Source organism: Carya illinoinensis, chromosome 2, assembly GCF_018687715.1.
Source record: "Carya illinoinensis cultivar Pawnee chromosome 2, C.illinoinensisPawnee_v1, whole genome shotgun sequence".
Lineage (NCBI taxonomy): Eukaryota > Viridiplantae > Streptophyta > Magnoliopsida > Fagales > Juglandaceae > Carya > Carya illinoinensis.
The window spans coordinates 4,883,783-4,897,544 of NC_056753.1; the positions used below are offsets into that span (position 1 = coordinate 4,883,783).

Sequence of the window (13,762 nt, forward strand, 5' to 3'; positions counted from 1 at the left end):
CTACTCACAACTCCCACTGCATGGGCAATATCCGGTATTGTGCAAACCATAGCATACATAAGTGAACCAATAGCTGAGGCATAAGGAACCTTACTCATGTAATTTTGTTCCTCCTTTGACTCTGGTGACTGATTCTTGCTGAGTCTGAAGTGACTTCCCAAAGGTGCGCCAACTGGTTTGACCTTGTCCATATTGAACCTGCTGAGTACCTTTTTCACATACTCAACCTGTGAGAGTCTCAATGTACCTCTGACTCTATCTCTGACAATTCTCATGCTAAGGATTTGCTTTGCAGCTCGCAAATCCTTCATTGCAAAGTGCTCTGACATCTGCTTCTTCAGATTATTGATCTCATCGATACTAGCCCCTGCAATCAACATGTCATCCACATACAACAACAAAATAATGTAAGAATTGTCAAAATGCCTGACATAGCAACAGTGATCTGCCTGACATCTAATGTACCCTGCACTGTGCATGAAGTTGTCAAATTTCTTGTACCACTGTCTAGGAGCTTGCTTCAGGCCATACAAGCTCTTCTTCAATATGCAAACTGAACCTTCCTTTCCCTGTACCACAAACCCCTCAGGCTGGTGCATGTAAATGTCTTCTTCAAGGTCTCCATGAAGAAAAGCTGTCTTTACATCTAACTACTTAAGAAATAGATCTTCAGTAGCAACCATAGCCAGTACCATCCTGATGGTTGTGATCTTCACCACAGGAGAAAAGATCTCAGAGTAGTCAATACCCTGCTTCTGCTGAAAGCCTTTTACAACAAGTCTAGCCTTGTACCTCTTACTGCCATCATTCTCAGTTTTCATCCGGTACACCCACTTGTTGTGTAATGCTTTTTTCCTGATGGAAGTTCTGTCAACTCCCATGTCTGATTCCCTAACAGGGAATCCATCTCATCTTTCATGGCCAGCTCCCACTTGCTAGAATTTTCATCTTGCAAGGTTTCTTCGTAACTCTGCGGTTCTCCACCATCTGTCAACAGAATATAATTCAAAGTAGGTAAGAAACGCTGTGGAGGACGTATAGTCCCAACTGATCTGCGAACTGCAACTGTAGGAGTGGACGGTTCTGAAATTGCCTGCGGAATAATAGGAATGGGTGCACTGGACCCACTCTCCCCGTCGCTCACATCTCTACATTGCACTGTGACCTCTGATAGGTCATCCAATCTTACAAATTCGGATTCCTGAGGAGCTACTGCAGAAGCTGTACTAGACTTATCCTTATACATAATTTTCTCATTGAAAATCACATTTCTGCTTCTTATGATTTTCCGACCCTGATCATCCCAGAAACGATAGCCAAATGCATCGTCTCCATAACCAATGAAATAGCATTTCTTTGACTTAGCCTCAAGTTTATTACGAGCATCAGAATCAATAAGTACATAAGAAAGACAACCAAAAGTTTTAAGATGAGAAAATTTGACCTCTTTTCTGCTCCAAACCTCCTCAAGCAATCCACAATCTAGTGGAACTGATGGCCCTCTGTTTATTAAGTAGACGGCAGTGCTGACTGCATCTGCCCAGAAAGTGGGTGGTAGTCCAGCGTGCAACCTCATGCTTCTAGCACGTTCATTGATGGTTCTGTTCATAAGATTAGCAACTCCATTTTGCTGTGGTGTCCCAGGAATGGTCTTCTCCATTCTGATACTCAGAGCTGCACAATACTCCTTAAACCCGCCATCGACATACTCACCACCATTGTCAGACCTCAAACATTTCAGTTTTAGGCCTGTCTCTGTCTCAACCATGGCTTTCCAAATTTTGAAAACATTAAATACATCAGATTTATGCTTCAAAAAATAAACCCATACCTTCCTACTATGGTTATCAATGAACGTAATATAGCAGCGAGAACCTTCAATAGATGCCACTGGGGAAGGACCCCACACATCTGTGTGCACAAGATCAAGTCTTCCTGTCTTAGGCGTCCTGCCACTTTTCAAGAAACTGACCTTCTTTTATTTCCCCATAACACAACTCTCACACATATTGAGATCAACTGACTTCAGTTCTGGTAGCTTGCCTCTAGACAGAAGTTCTTTCATACCCTTCTGACTCATATGGCCAAGCCTGCAATGCCATAAATCTGCATGCTTTCTGCAACGGTAGTAGCAATAGTGTCAATAAAATCAGTAGTCATATATAGTGTACCAGTTTTCTTACCCCGAGCAAGTACCAATGCCCCTTTTGTGACCTTCCAGGTGCTATCTGAGAACACCACTGAATGACCACACTCATCGAGCTGCCCAACATAAATGAGGTTCTTTTTCAACTCAGGAATGTGCCTGACCTTTTGCAAGGTTCATTTGTTCTTGGCAGGGAGTGCAATATCAATGTCTCCCATCCCCACTACGTTCAAAGCCTCACCATCAGCCAGATACACCTTCCCAAAATCACCTGCAACATAATTCTGCATTAGATCCCGATGGGAAGATGTATGGAAGGAAGCCCCTGAATCCAGTATCCAGTCATCAACTGGACTATAAACTGCAAGCAATAGTGCATCATGTACTTCTTCAGTTACCACATTAGCATTATCATTTTCCGTCTTCTTAGGGTTTTTGCAGTTCTTCTTTATGTGGCCAGCTTTGCCACAATTCCAGCAAGTTGCCTGCTGACCAGACATCGACTTGCTCTTGCCCCTGTTCTTTGATTTTGATCTTCCTCTGTTTGAGTTCCTGTTGTGTGATCTCCCTCGAGAGTCAACATTTAGAGCTGAACTCAAACTCGAGGTCTCGCCTAAATCTTTCCTGCGCACCTCCTCAGCCAAAATCAAATCACGAATATCATCATATTTTAATTTAGATTTTCTAACAGAATTACTAACAACTATTCTCATGGCTTCCCAACTATTTGGCAGCAAAGCCAATATTATCAGTGCACGTATCTCATCATCAAATTCAATTTCAACAGACGACAATTGATTTGTGATAGTATTAAAATCATTCAGATGTTGTGCAACAGACGTACCATCTGTCATTTTCAAATTGAATAAATTTTTCATCAAATGTACCTTATTATTTGCTGACGGCTTTTCATACATACCTGACAAAGCCGCCATGAGATCCGCAGTCGTCTTCTTCTTGATGACGTTGTGTACAACGGATCTCAACAGGGTTAATCGAATAACCCCCAGAACCTGTCGATCCAACAGGTTCCAATTAGCATCATCCATCTTCTCCAGTTGCTTCCCCAATAGTGGAAGATGAAATTTCTTCCCATAGAGGTAGTCCTCTATCTGCATCCTCCAGTATCCAAAATCCGTGCCACAAACTTCTCGATCCCCGATACCTTCAAATCATCTCCAGCCATCGTTTTTCCTCAGACCTGGACCTGGCTCTGATACCAATTGTTGTGAAAAACGATGACAATGAATTGAAGAAAAGAGAATAAAAAAATATAGAACGAGAAAAGTAATCACACACGACACAAGATTTACGTGGTTCGGCAAATTGCCTACGTCCACGGGAGCTGCAGATGATTTTATTATTGAGGAATATCACACTACAATGATGGATCTCAACACAGTACGTCCACTGTGTTGTCTCATACATCAACCGTATGTCCATATGATGTAAAATATTATATATATATAGTTAAACGGCAGAAAATCCTCAAAATGCATGTTCGCTCGAGCGGCGTGTCAAGCGCGCGTCGAGCGAACTTCCCTTCCGCATCCTACTCGAGTTCACTGTCGAGTAGATATCGAGCGTTCAACTCTGCCTGACTTCGCTCAAGCGGCCAATGCCTCCGCTAGAGCGAAGGCTTCTGATGTTAGCTCACTGTCGAGCTAACATCGAGCGTTCGACTCTGCCTGAATTCGCTTGAGCGGCCAATGACTCCGCTCAAGCGGTGTAGACCAGACTCCACAGTACTCAACAAGGAATAAGCACCAGAATTTGCTTACACAAAGGGATTTTGAGACTTTGATATTAACTTATCCATTACATTAAATTGTTCAATCTATTCGTCAAAACGTTGGATAGAATCTTGTATATAATTTTTGCCAAGCTAATAGAACAATAATCTCTTATCTACCACACCAGGTTTTTTGGAATGAGCGTAATAGAAGTTGCTTAAGGTTTTTTCAAAACTCTCACTTTCATGAAACTCATGAAAGGCACCCCCTCCCCCCCCGAAAAAAAAAAATTATGTCCTTTTTGAGCACTTCTCAACATGTTTGGAAAATATCCATAGAAAAGCCATTGGGGCCTAGAGTTTTGTCACCCATCATGCTTTCTAACACTTCCTTGACCTCCATCTCTTCAAATGACATTTCAACATGTTTTACATCTTGTGAACCAAGAAGGTCAAAAGTAAGCCTATCTAATCTCTGTTTCCAAGAGAATTGTTATGAAGCACATTCTTATAATATTTGACAACGTAATTTGTGATCTCGAGTTGGTTGGAAGCCACCCCATCATTAGCCACTCGGTGAAAAAACTTGGTGCATGTATCCCCTTCCTTCAACTATGGTGCTTTCGACTTTTGTCTCTAATATATTTCTTCCAATAGAGATACCCTTCAATATCCATGGTCATTTGGGTTTTATGAGCCCTCTTCACTTCAGATAGTTTTCTCTTCTTTTTCACTCCTTCCAAACCCTTGAGCTCTTCAAAGGAAGTACTTTTATGACCTCCCACATCATCAAACACATGCTCAGTCCAAACCTTCAAATCTTTCTTCAGGTACTTCAATTTTCAAGCCAAGATGTAACTTGGTTTTCCATAAAATTGATAAGAGGACCACCACTATTAGACTTTGTTAAGAAGTCGTTCTGGTTTCAACTATATATTCTCAAACTTGAAGTACCTTAGATCTCCATGGAGACCTAGATGAGCTAAAATGGGTCTGTCCAACCTCTATAGCTGCGAGAATGGCTATGAATTAGTCCTCAAAACCTTCACACAAGATTCCCGCACAATTTTGAATCTCATTTGTCTTGTGTAATACCCAATCCGAGACCTGGTTGTAGCTATTGTTGCTTGGGTGCAGAGAAAAAAAAAACGAAGTGAATTCTTGCCAATGAATATCATCACTGACCAACAGGCTTGCTTGTGCCTCCCTCAACTTGTCTGAGTCATGATACAACACTTGCAAATACTCTCATTGAGCCCCAACCGAGTTAAACACTACCATCACATTGTTTGGAATTTCTTCCTCCCCCAAAATACCCTTTTTACAATTCTCATCCATTGGCTGAACAAAGTCCAGGCTCTTTATACCTTCTATTTCCAGGGAAAATATTGTCTGTAAGGAAACCAAGGTGTTCTCTTTCAGCTTTGACAGGCTAGATGAACATTTTTGCTTCAAAAACCAGCTTGGTGTCTATTGTTCTTGTCGCCAGCGTTGCCGCCACCACTTTGTCAGCTTGGATGCTGGCCACCAGCTTGCCTTCCTCGAACGATCATTTATGTGATGTCTCTTTCTAGAGAAACGCCCGCTCCAATAGTTTGTTGTAGCTCTAGAGGACAACCCAATTTCAAAGACGGAGTGAGCCTCATCTTCGACTTGCTATAATTGGGCTGGATGGCCTATTGGGTCATGAACTTTCATTTTCCCTTTTTAGGCCCATGTTTTCCTTATTTCTCTTGTGCCCACTTGTCTTTCCTATGCTTTCACTTGTCTTTCCTGATTCGAGCCTAGATCCATATCCTGGATTAAACCAATGACCCTCTCCCTTAGTTCTATAAGCTCGTCTTTAATGTTTTTGCATAGAAATTTTCCCTGCACCGTGCTCCTTGAAAAGAGAGCCACCATCCCTTCTTTTGGTGTAGCAAACTTTTTCTCTCTACCCTTCTCTTTCACAATAAATTCGATCTCATTCGAAATACCCATACTACCCTTCATTTCCTGATTTGGCAGTCCCACACTTCTCGGTATCTCCTCTATTCTTCTGGTGCCGCCTTTAATGGCTGCAACAGAACATGAAATTCCCTCTAGGTATGATTTAGGGTTAACTCCACCACATGCACCTTTTGTGCATGGTTTCTGTTTGGGCATTTCAACCCCCCTTTGTTCCTTCCCTCCGGTTTTGCCCACGCTGCCATACATCGCATGAAACTCCATTGCCATCTTCCTTTGACCGATACCTTAATTCCAATTCTTTAGGGATTGATTATGAGACTTCTCCTTCCACTGCCTTTGAACTATACTATGGTTAGGTATCTACCAAATATATTAGAGGACCTTTGTGTAATGTAAGCACTGTTGCCTAGGCTGGATGTTCTAATAAACTCCTTGCTACCGTCGGAAAAGGGCATTCATCCAATTCATTGTTAGAGTACGTACATAGTACCAAGTCTTTAGTCACCTTCCCTAGCATATGAGATGAGAAATAGTGTACGGAGAGAAAAAGTTATCGGAGCTATACATCCTAGCTATAATATTTTAGAATCTATTAATTTATTTTTAGTTTAGTATTTTAAACCATATGTGGAACCCTATTTACAACCTTTTTGTTCACGAAAAATAAAGGCTCTTATGATATTTGTTGGAGGCTGTTTTCCCCATGTAACTTACATCTCAAAGTTCTGCTGGATGCACGTACATCGCATATATTCTTGGCTTTATTTCCAAAATTCATATATTTAATTATAAGTGTAGAGAAGAAGGGAAGAGGATGGGTAACAAGAATGAAACGCCTACTAACCCTCATGATAAGTAATTAATGGATGTGTATAATTTCTTTGTTCTGTGTTATTAGGGAATATTAATTATTTTAATTGGCTTGACATGAAGTGCACAACTGAAGTATTTTATGAAATTGCAGTTGTCTTCATTAGTAAATTTACAAATTAATATGGCTTGATATAGTAAAGTTACTTTTATAATAAAATAAAATAATATAAAATCACTTCAATTTATAATATATCACTTAGGGGTGTGCAAAAAAGCCCTTGGGCTTGTCCGTCCGATGCAACCGAATTGAGCCTACTCGACAAATGTCGGATTCTTCGAATCCAAGTCTCCTACGGGTTGAGAGAAACCAATATCGGTCGAAACCGATAAATCCGCACCTCTAAGTACTTTTAGAAACCCAATATTCGAGTTGTAGAATATCATCTCAGCACCTCTCAGAGCTTTAGAAATCCTAGCCACCAATGCACCATGCCGTTCGACTTCGCCGTTCGTCTTTGCTGTCCAATCCAATAAGTTCCTCTATTAAACGCATTTTCTCCTAAACTGAACGAGGATTTTGTGTCTTGGATCCTTCCTCTCTTTGTTTGCAATAAAAAGATAATCATCTCTCTGTTTGTAGAGCTTCATTTCTGATTGATTGTTTGGATTTCTATTGCACTCTCATTTTCTCATTTTCGTATGGTTGGTTTTCAAAGACCAGCCATGTACAAATTATTTGCAATCTCTGTGCTAGGTTTTGCTAGTAAACCTGTACTTGTTATTATCACTTCTCGAAAGAAAATTACGTAAGATTGACGTACGTTGAAGGTTGGTAGGAGAGTAGTTCATGCAGAAAAAATGGAAAGTAAAAATTAATTTTGGAGGCGGAGACGAAAAAATGGTACAAAAGTAAAGAGGGTTTTCTCTTTCTATGCTAATTCTAGACATCAAGAGTACAACAATTAAGCTAGATATAGGGATTTCACAAAATTTAATATTATTTAATATTATTGAATGCTAGCTGACTATTTGAAAATTCTATAAATACAGATCAAATTAGCAATTATAAATTAATCAAAAAATATTTATTTTACACATAAATCTCAAACAATAAAACTTATGTAAACACTGATGTAAATAGTTTATAAAGTAAGTCTGACCTATTAGATTAAATCATATATACATTTAAATAAAATTTATCCCTACCGATCATCGCTTTTCTTAGCAGCAAATTTGAGGGCATAAAACGTCCACACCTTTATGTATAGGGTCGGACGATACAAACTAAGCTATTAAATTCGTTAATGTATGAAATAATTAAAGCTATATTTTAAAAGAAAAATGTTACTAATGCTATAAAGAGATCTTGTAAAAATAAATTTATAAATTAATGTGACTTGATATGTTACGTTAGATTGTAAATTCACTTTTATTATAAGATCTAATTTATTATATAAAAATACGTCAGTTTATAAATTTACATTTAGGTATGCCTGATTTGGATAATAAAGTCCTCCAAACTCATATCATCTTATATATTTCATCTCATTTTATCTCAATATCTAAATATCACAAATACAAATATTTTTTAATTTCAAATCTTTAATTTTTTTTGTCTAATTATTACTTAATCATTATAATTTTTCTAAACTTACAAAAAAAAAAATTCAACCTTTTCAAATCTCAAAATAAAAATAATATTAAAAAATTATATTCTAATAATCTTTTAATTTTATAATATTTTTAGAATTTAATTTCTCTCTCTCATTTTTCAAAAATCTATAAAACATATTAATTCAAATCATTTTCCTATATATTATTCAAAGATCATCTCATCTCATCTCACAATTAAACACATACAAGATATTATTATAATTACCGAAATGCTTTTCCTTTCAAAATATTCTCATAGTACGTGATTTTGTTTCTTCCTAAAAATCACTTGGTTTAAATAACGAGTAAAATTAGGTATAGATTTCAACTAAATAAGTTTCATATAAGTCTTTTGTAAAAAATTAGTAGGTTCCACTAATAAAAAATCATTTTATATATTTTTTTTGGTAAAGTCTATTTTTTTACCATAATTTATATAAAACTTGTCTATTTTAAATTTGTATAAATCATTTTTCTTAAATAATAATTAAGTTTATGTCCCTTAAAAAAAAAAAAACTAACTTTGTACAATAAAACTAGAGGTAGTTCCATTGTTTACTTTTATGCAAACAATTTATATATGTTTTTTTTATAAGACGGCATTCTATTATGGGACATGGATAGAGATAAAGAAATTAGTTCCAAATAAACCCGATTTTTTTCTTCTTTTTTCACCTATTTGTACCGTTACTAATTACTTTGAAACGTTTGTTAATGAATCTCACCCCTTCCTCATATATATATAGATATATATCATCTTTTTAGTTCAACATAGTTAAGCTTGTTTAAAAAAAAAAAAGAAATCCTTTATTTAATAATTATTGGCCATGCAGTAATATTGCCGCATGCGGGCGCCATTTTGTGGGCGACGGAATAACGTACGTGAATTAGAACGTGCAAATTAACTTCATACGTGCGTACTTGTACTAATTCTACCTTGACTCAAAACTCAAAGTTCATATATATATATATATATAACTGAGATCAGATCTTGCATGTCCAGAAACCGATTAATATATATAGAACTCATTTTCCTGTTTGTTCAAAATAAGGAAACAGTTTCATCATCATCGTCGTCGTTCATATATCAATGGCAGATGCAGCAAAGAGGTACGTACGTACAGTACGTAGTACTGTTTCTTTCTTTTGATTTTTCGCCTTCCATTCAATCGGCTCTAAATTTAATTATATCATGAGCACTGCTCTTACATTTCATAATTATAGGATTAAGATTAATTTCTTATATATATATATATATATATATATATATTTTTTTTTTGGTCCTAAAACGGTTAATTATTAAGATATAATGTAATATAATAAGCACAACATGATGTGGTTTCTATCCATATAAACATTTTATGCCATGTTTTTTTATACATTGGGTTTATCTCTCAAAACTGTATAAAGATTTTGACTCTGAAATATTTTAAGGTATTTTCGTCCACAATCAGCAATATCGATCTTGTTAAGATATAATCTTTATATACCAAAATCTATATTTTTTAATTAGGAACAAGTGATAATTTAAATAAATCTGTAATCAGCTTTAATCCCGACCTCTGCTAATTACTTAAATATAAGTTGGATTGATCTATTAATTTCATGATCAGGTACGCAGTTGTTACGGGATCAAATAAGGGGCTTGGATTCGAAACAGTAAGGCAATTAGCATCCAAGGGAATAAAGGTTTTGCTAACTGCTAGAGATGAGAAGAAGGGCCTCGAAGCTCTTCATGCCTTGAAGGAGTCTGGTCTTTCTAACGACGTCGTTTTTCATCAGCTTGATGTGGCTGACCCAGCAAGTGTTGCTTCAATGGCGGATTTCGTCAAAACGCACTTCCGAAAGCTTGATATCTTGGTGTGTGTGTATATATATATATTGAGTGGCAAAAAAACACAACAATCAAAATTACTTAATTTCTTATCAATAACTCAAAAAACTTTAAGGTTGTACTCAAAACTAGCTAGCTAGCTAGCTCGGTGATAAAAAGAAAAGAAAAGAAAAGAAATATTGCTTGTTATGATATTGTGAAAAAAATGAGAAACTAATTAAAAGAAACAATGCATGCAAGCTACATGCATGGTCATGAAAAGTAAGGGCTAGCTGATTTCCATCCTGCAGTATGCTGCTGCTTACATCTCTCATGAAAGTAGAGAATGAACGATGATCGAGATCAAATCTAATTAGAAACAATGAAGAAAAAAAAATAAAAAATGTAACAACTGTCATGACCATCATCTGCACTGCATGCATCGTGTACGTGCAGGTGAACAACGCAGGGATTTTGGGAGCCAAAATAGACTTCGACGTCATGGCGTCTTTTATCAAGGCGCCAAATGCAGATGTGCAGGTATATATATAGGTTTTGATATTCTACATATATATGATTATGAATAATAATTTGTGCAGACTCACGATCACGCACAAACCTTACATATATATATATATATACACATTAATGTTGTTGTGCATAAATTATATAGGAACAAGCAACAGCAGCAGTCAATCTTAGTGAAATAATGTCTCAAACTTATGAGTCAGCAGAAGAATGCGTGCAAACCAACTACTATGGTGCTAAAAGAGTAGTAGAGTTCCTTCTCCCCCTCCTCCAATTGTCTGACTCACCAAGAATCGTGAACGTTACCACCTCTGCTGGAAAGTTAGAGGTATATATATATAACATATAATATTGTATTCTGAAAAATACTATTCATCATCATCTTTTGATATATATAACATGAATTAGATTATTAACTGATAATTAGTGAAAAATAATAAACAATTGATATTGATTAGTTTTTTGTTGTCTTCGATCGTTTGGTCATGTTTTAGAACATAAATAACGAATGGGCTAAAGGACTATTAATTGATGACAAGAGGCTAACAGAAGAGAGACTGGATGAAGTACTGCATCAGTTTCTGAAAGATACGAAGGAGGGTTCCTTGGAAACCAAAGGCTGGCCTCCTCATACATCTGCTTATGTTGTCTCCAAAGCTGCTCTGAATTCCTACACAAGACTTCTTGCCAAGAGATACCCCAATTTCTGCATCAACAGCGTCTGCCCTGGCTTTGTCAAAACCGATATAACCAACAACACCGGTATCTTGTCTGCTGCTGAAGGTGCTTCATATTTTGTGAGGTTGGCGCTGCTACCGAAGGGTGGTCCATCGGGCGTCTTCTTTCGTCAGCAAGAAGCAACACTTTATTAGATTGAAAATTAGATCCTTAATCCATTTCATATGGACCGGATCGATTAAATAAAAATTGTTGTTCTTCATCTTAGATTCAATCATCTCCAAGTAAGTCTTTTGTTATTTTTAGCTAGTCGCATTAGTTGATGTGACTTGTGCATGATCTCAAGTGGCTGTCTAGCTAGCTTAGAAATAATGGGTTCATTGGTAAGTCTTGTGATTTTCTATGAACTCTCTCCCTTTCATGGATACAATAAAAGTTTCTCTAAATATTTTAACATGAGCAATAATATTTAGATTTTCGATTTTCTATTATCCACAATATATAATAAATCATTATAGTTAGAAAACTTACCTCCATCTATCTTAGTTTGATCATGAAGAATCTGACCTGATTATAAAAGAAAGATCATTTTAACAACTTTAGTTTCGAGTATTTTTCGATGGCTAGAGGCACAATTATGTTGTAGGCTCAACTCTTAATATTTTTCATAACAATACTACTTCAATCCAATTTGATGATTTTCACCTTTCTACCTATTTGCATTTCCAACGGACCCAAATTATTATCATCTTTTGGAGGCAACGAAACCAAAGGCTAGCTGGCCTCCTCATACATCTGCTTACGTTGTCTCCAAAGCTGCTCTGAATTCCTACACAAGACTTCTTGCCAAGAGATACCCCAATTTCTGCATCAATAGCGTCTGCCCTGGCTCTGTCAAAACCGATATAACCAACAACACCGGTATCTTGTCTGCTGCTGAAGGTGCTTCATATTTTGTGAGGTTAGCGCTGCTGCCGAAGGGTGGTCATTCGGGCGTCTTCTTTCGTCATCAAGAAGCAACACTTTATTAGATTGAAAATTAGATCCTTAATCCATTTCGTATGGATCGGATCGATCAAATAAAAATTTTTCTTCTTCATCTTAGATTGAAAAAGAAGAAGAACAATTAATATATATATACAACTCAAAGTTCAAAACGACGTCTATATATACATATATAACTGAGATCAGATCTTGCATGCCAGAAACCAATTAATATATATACAACTCATTTTCCTGTTTGTTCAAAATAAGGAAACAGTTTCATCATCATCGTCGTCGTTCATCAATGGCAGATGCAGCAAAATCCGCCATTGAAGCAACACTTGCTGGGTCAGCCACGTCAAGCTGATGAAAAATGACTTCGTTAGAAAGACCAGACTCCTTCAAGGCATGAAGAGCTTCGAGGCCCTTCTTCTCATCTCTAGCAGTTAGCAAAAACTTTATTCCCTTGGATGCTAATTGCCTTACTGTTTCGAATCCAAGCCCCTTATTTAATCCCGTAACAACTGCATGCGTACCTGATCATGAAATTAATAGATCAATCCAACTTATATTTAAGTAATTAGCAGAGGTCGGGATTAAAGCTGATTACAGATTTATTTAAATTATCACTTGTTCCTAATTAAAAAATATAGATTTTTGTATATAAAGATTATATATTAACAAGATCGATGCTGATTGTGGACGAAAATACCGTAAAATATTTCAGAGTCAAAATCTTTATACAGTTTTGAGAGATAAACCCAATTTATAAAACATGGCATAAAATGTTTATATGGATAGAAACCACATCATGTTGTGCTTATAATATTACATGATATCTTAATAATTAACTGTTTTAGGACCAAATATATATATATATATATATAAGAAATTAATCTTAATCCTATGATTATGAAATGTAAGAGCAGTGCTCGTGATATAATTTAAATTTAGAGCCGATTGAATGGAAGGCGAAAAATAAAAAGAAAAAACAAAAGAAAGTAACAGTACTACTATACACGTACCTCTTTGCTGCATGATCTGCCATTGATGAACGACGACGATGATGACGAAACTGTTTCCTTATTTTGAACAAACAGGAAAATGAGTTGTATATATATTAATTGGTTTCTGGGCATGCAAGATCTGATCTCAGTTATGTGTATTTATATATAGACGTGGTTTTGAACTTTGAGTTTTGAGTCAAGGTAGAATTAATACAAGTACGTACGTATGGAGTTAATTTCAACGTTCTAATTCACATAAGTTATTCCGTGCGTCGACCACATAATGGCGCCCGCATGCGGCATTACTGCATGGCCAATAATTAAATAAACGAATTTTTTTTTTTTTTTTAAAACAAGCTTAACTACGTTGAACTAAAAAAATAATACATAAGGAAGGAGTGTGATTCATTAACAAATGTTCTAAAGTAATAAATAACAATGCAAATAGGTGAAAAAAG

At 36.4% G+C, this 13,762-nt stretch overlaps 1 protein-coding gene and 1 long non-coding RNA gene across 4 annotated transcripts; one reads left to right on the forward strand and one right to left on the reverse strand.

The window, feature by feature from the left end:
- Positions 1–9,251: 9,251 nt before the first annotated feature.
- Positions 9,252–11,769, forward strand: LOC122298378 ((+)-neomenthol dehydrogenase-like). The gene is made up of 5 exons (XM_043108101.1): positions 9,252–9,404; positions 9,908–10,154; positions 10,564–10,647; positions 10,781–10,963; positions 11,130–11,769. The coding sequence occupies exons 1-5, from the start codon at positions 9,385–9,387 to the stop codon at positions 11,505–11,507; spliced, it is 912 nt and encodes a 303-aa protein (XP_042964035.1). The 5' UTR covers positions 9,252–9,384; the 3' UTR covers positions 11,508–11,769.
- Positions 11,027–13,458, reverse strand: LOC122298435. Of its 3 annotated transcripts, none has more exons than XR_006239416.1 (4): positions 13,323–13,458; positions 12,027–12,833; positions 11,845–11,880; positions 11,027–11,473 (listed from the first exon to the last, which is right to left on the reverse strand). It is a non-coding gene; the product is annotated as an uncharacterized LOC122298435 (long non-coding RNA). The 3 variants fall into 3 exon arrangements; XR_006239415.1 differs by having other exon boundaries at positions 12,019–12,833; XR_006239414.1 differs by having other exon boundaries at positions 11,845–12,833.
- Between the last annotated feature and the right edge of the window lie 304 nt (positions 13,459–13,762).

Coding starts and splice junctions, on each gene's coding strand:
- LOC122298378 (XM_043108101.1), top strand. CDS start 9,385: ATGGCAGATGCAGCAAAGAG. Junction 9,405..9,907: donor ATGGCAGATGCAGCAAAGAG/GTACGTACGTAC, acceptor TTTCATGATCAG/GTACGCAGTTGTTACGGGAT. Junction 10,648..10,780: donor CGCCAAATGCAGATGTGCAG/GTATATATATAG, acceptor TAAATTATATAG/GAACAAGCAACAGCAGCAGT.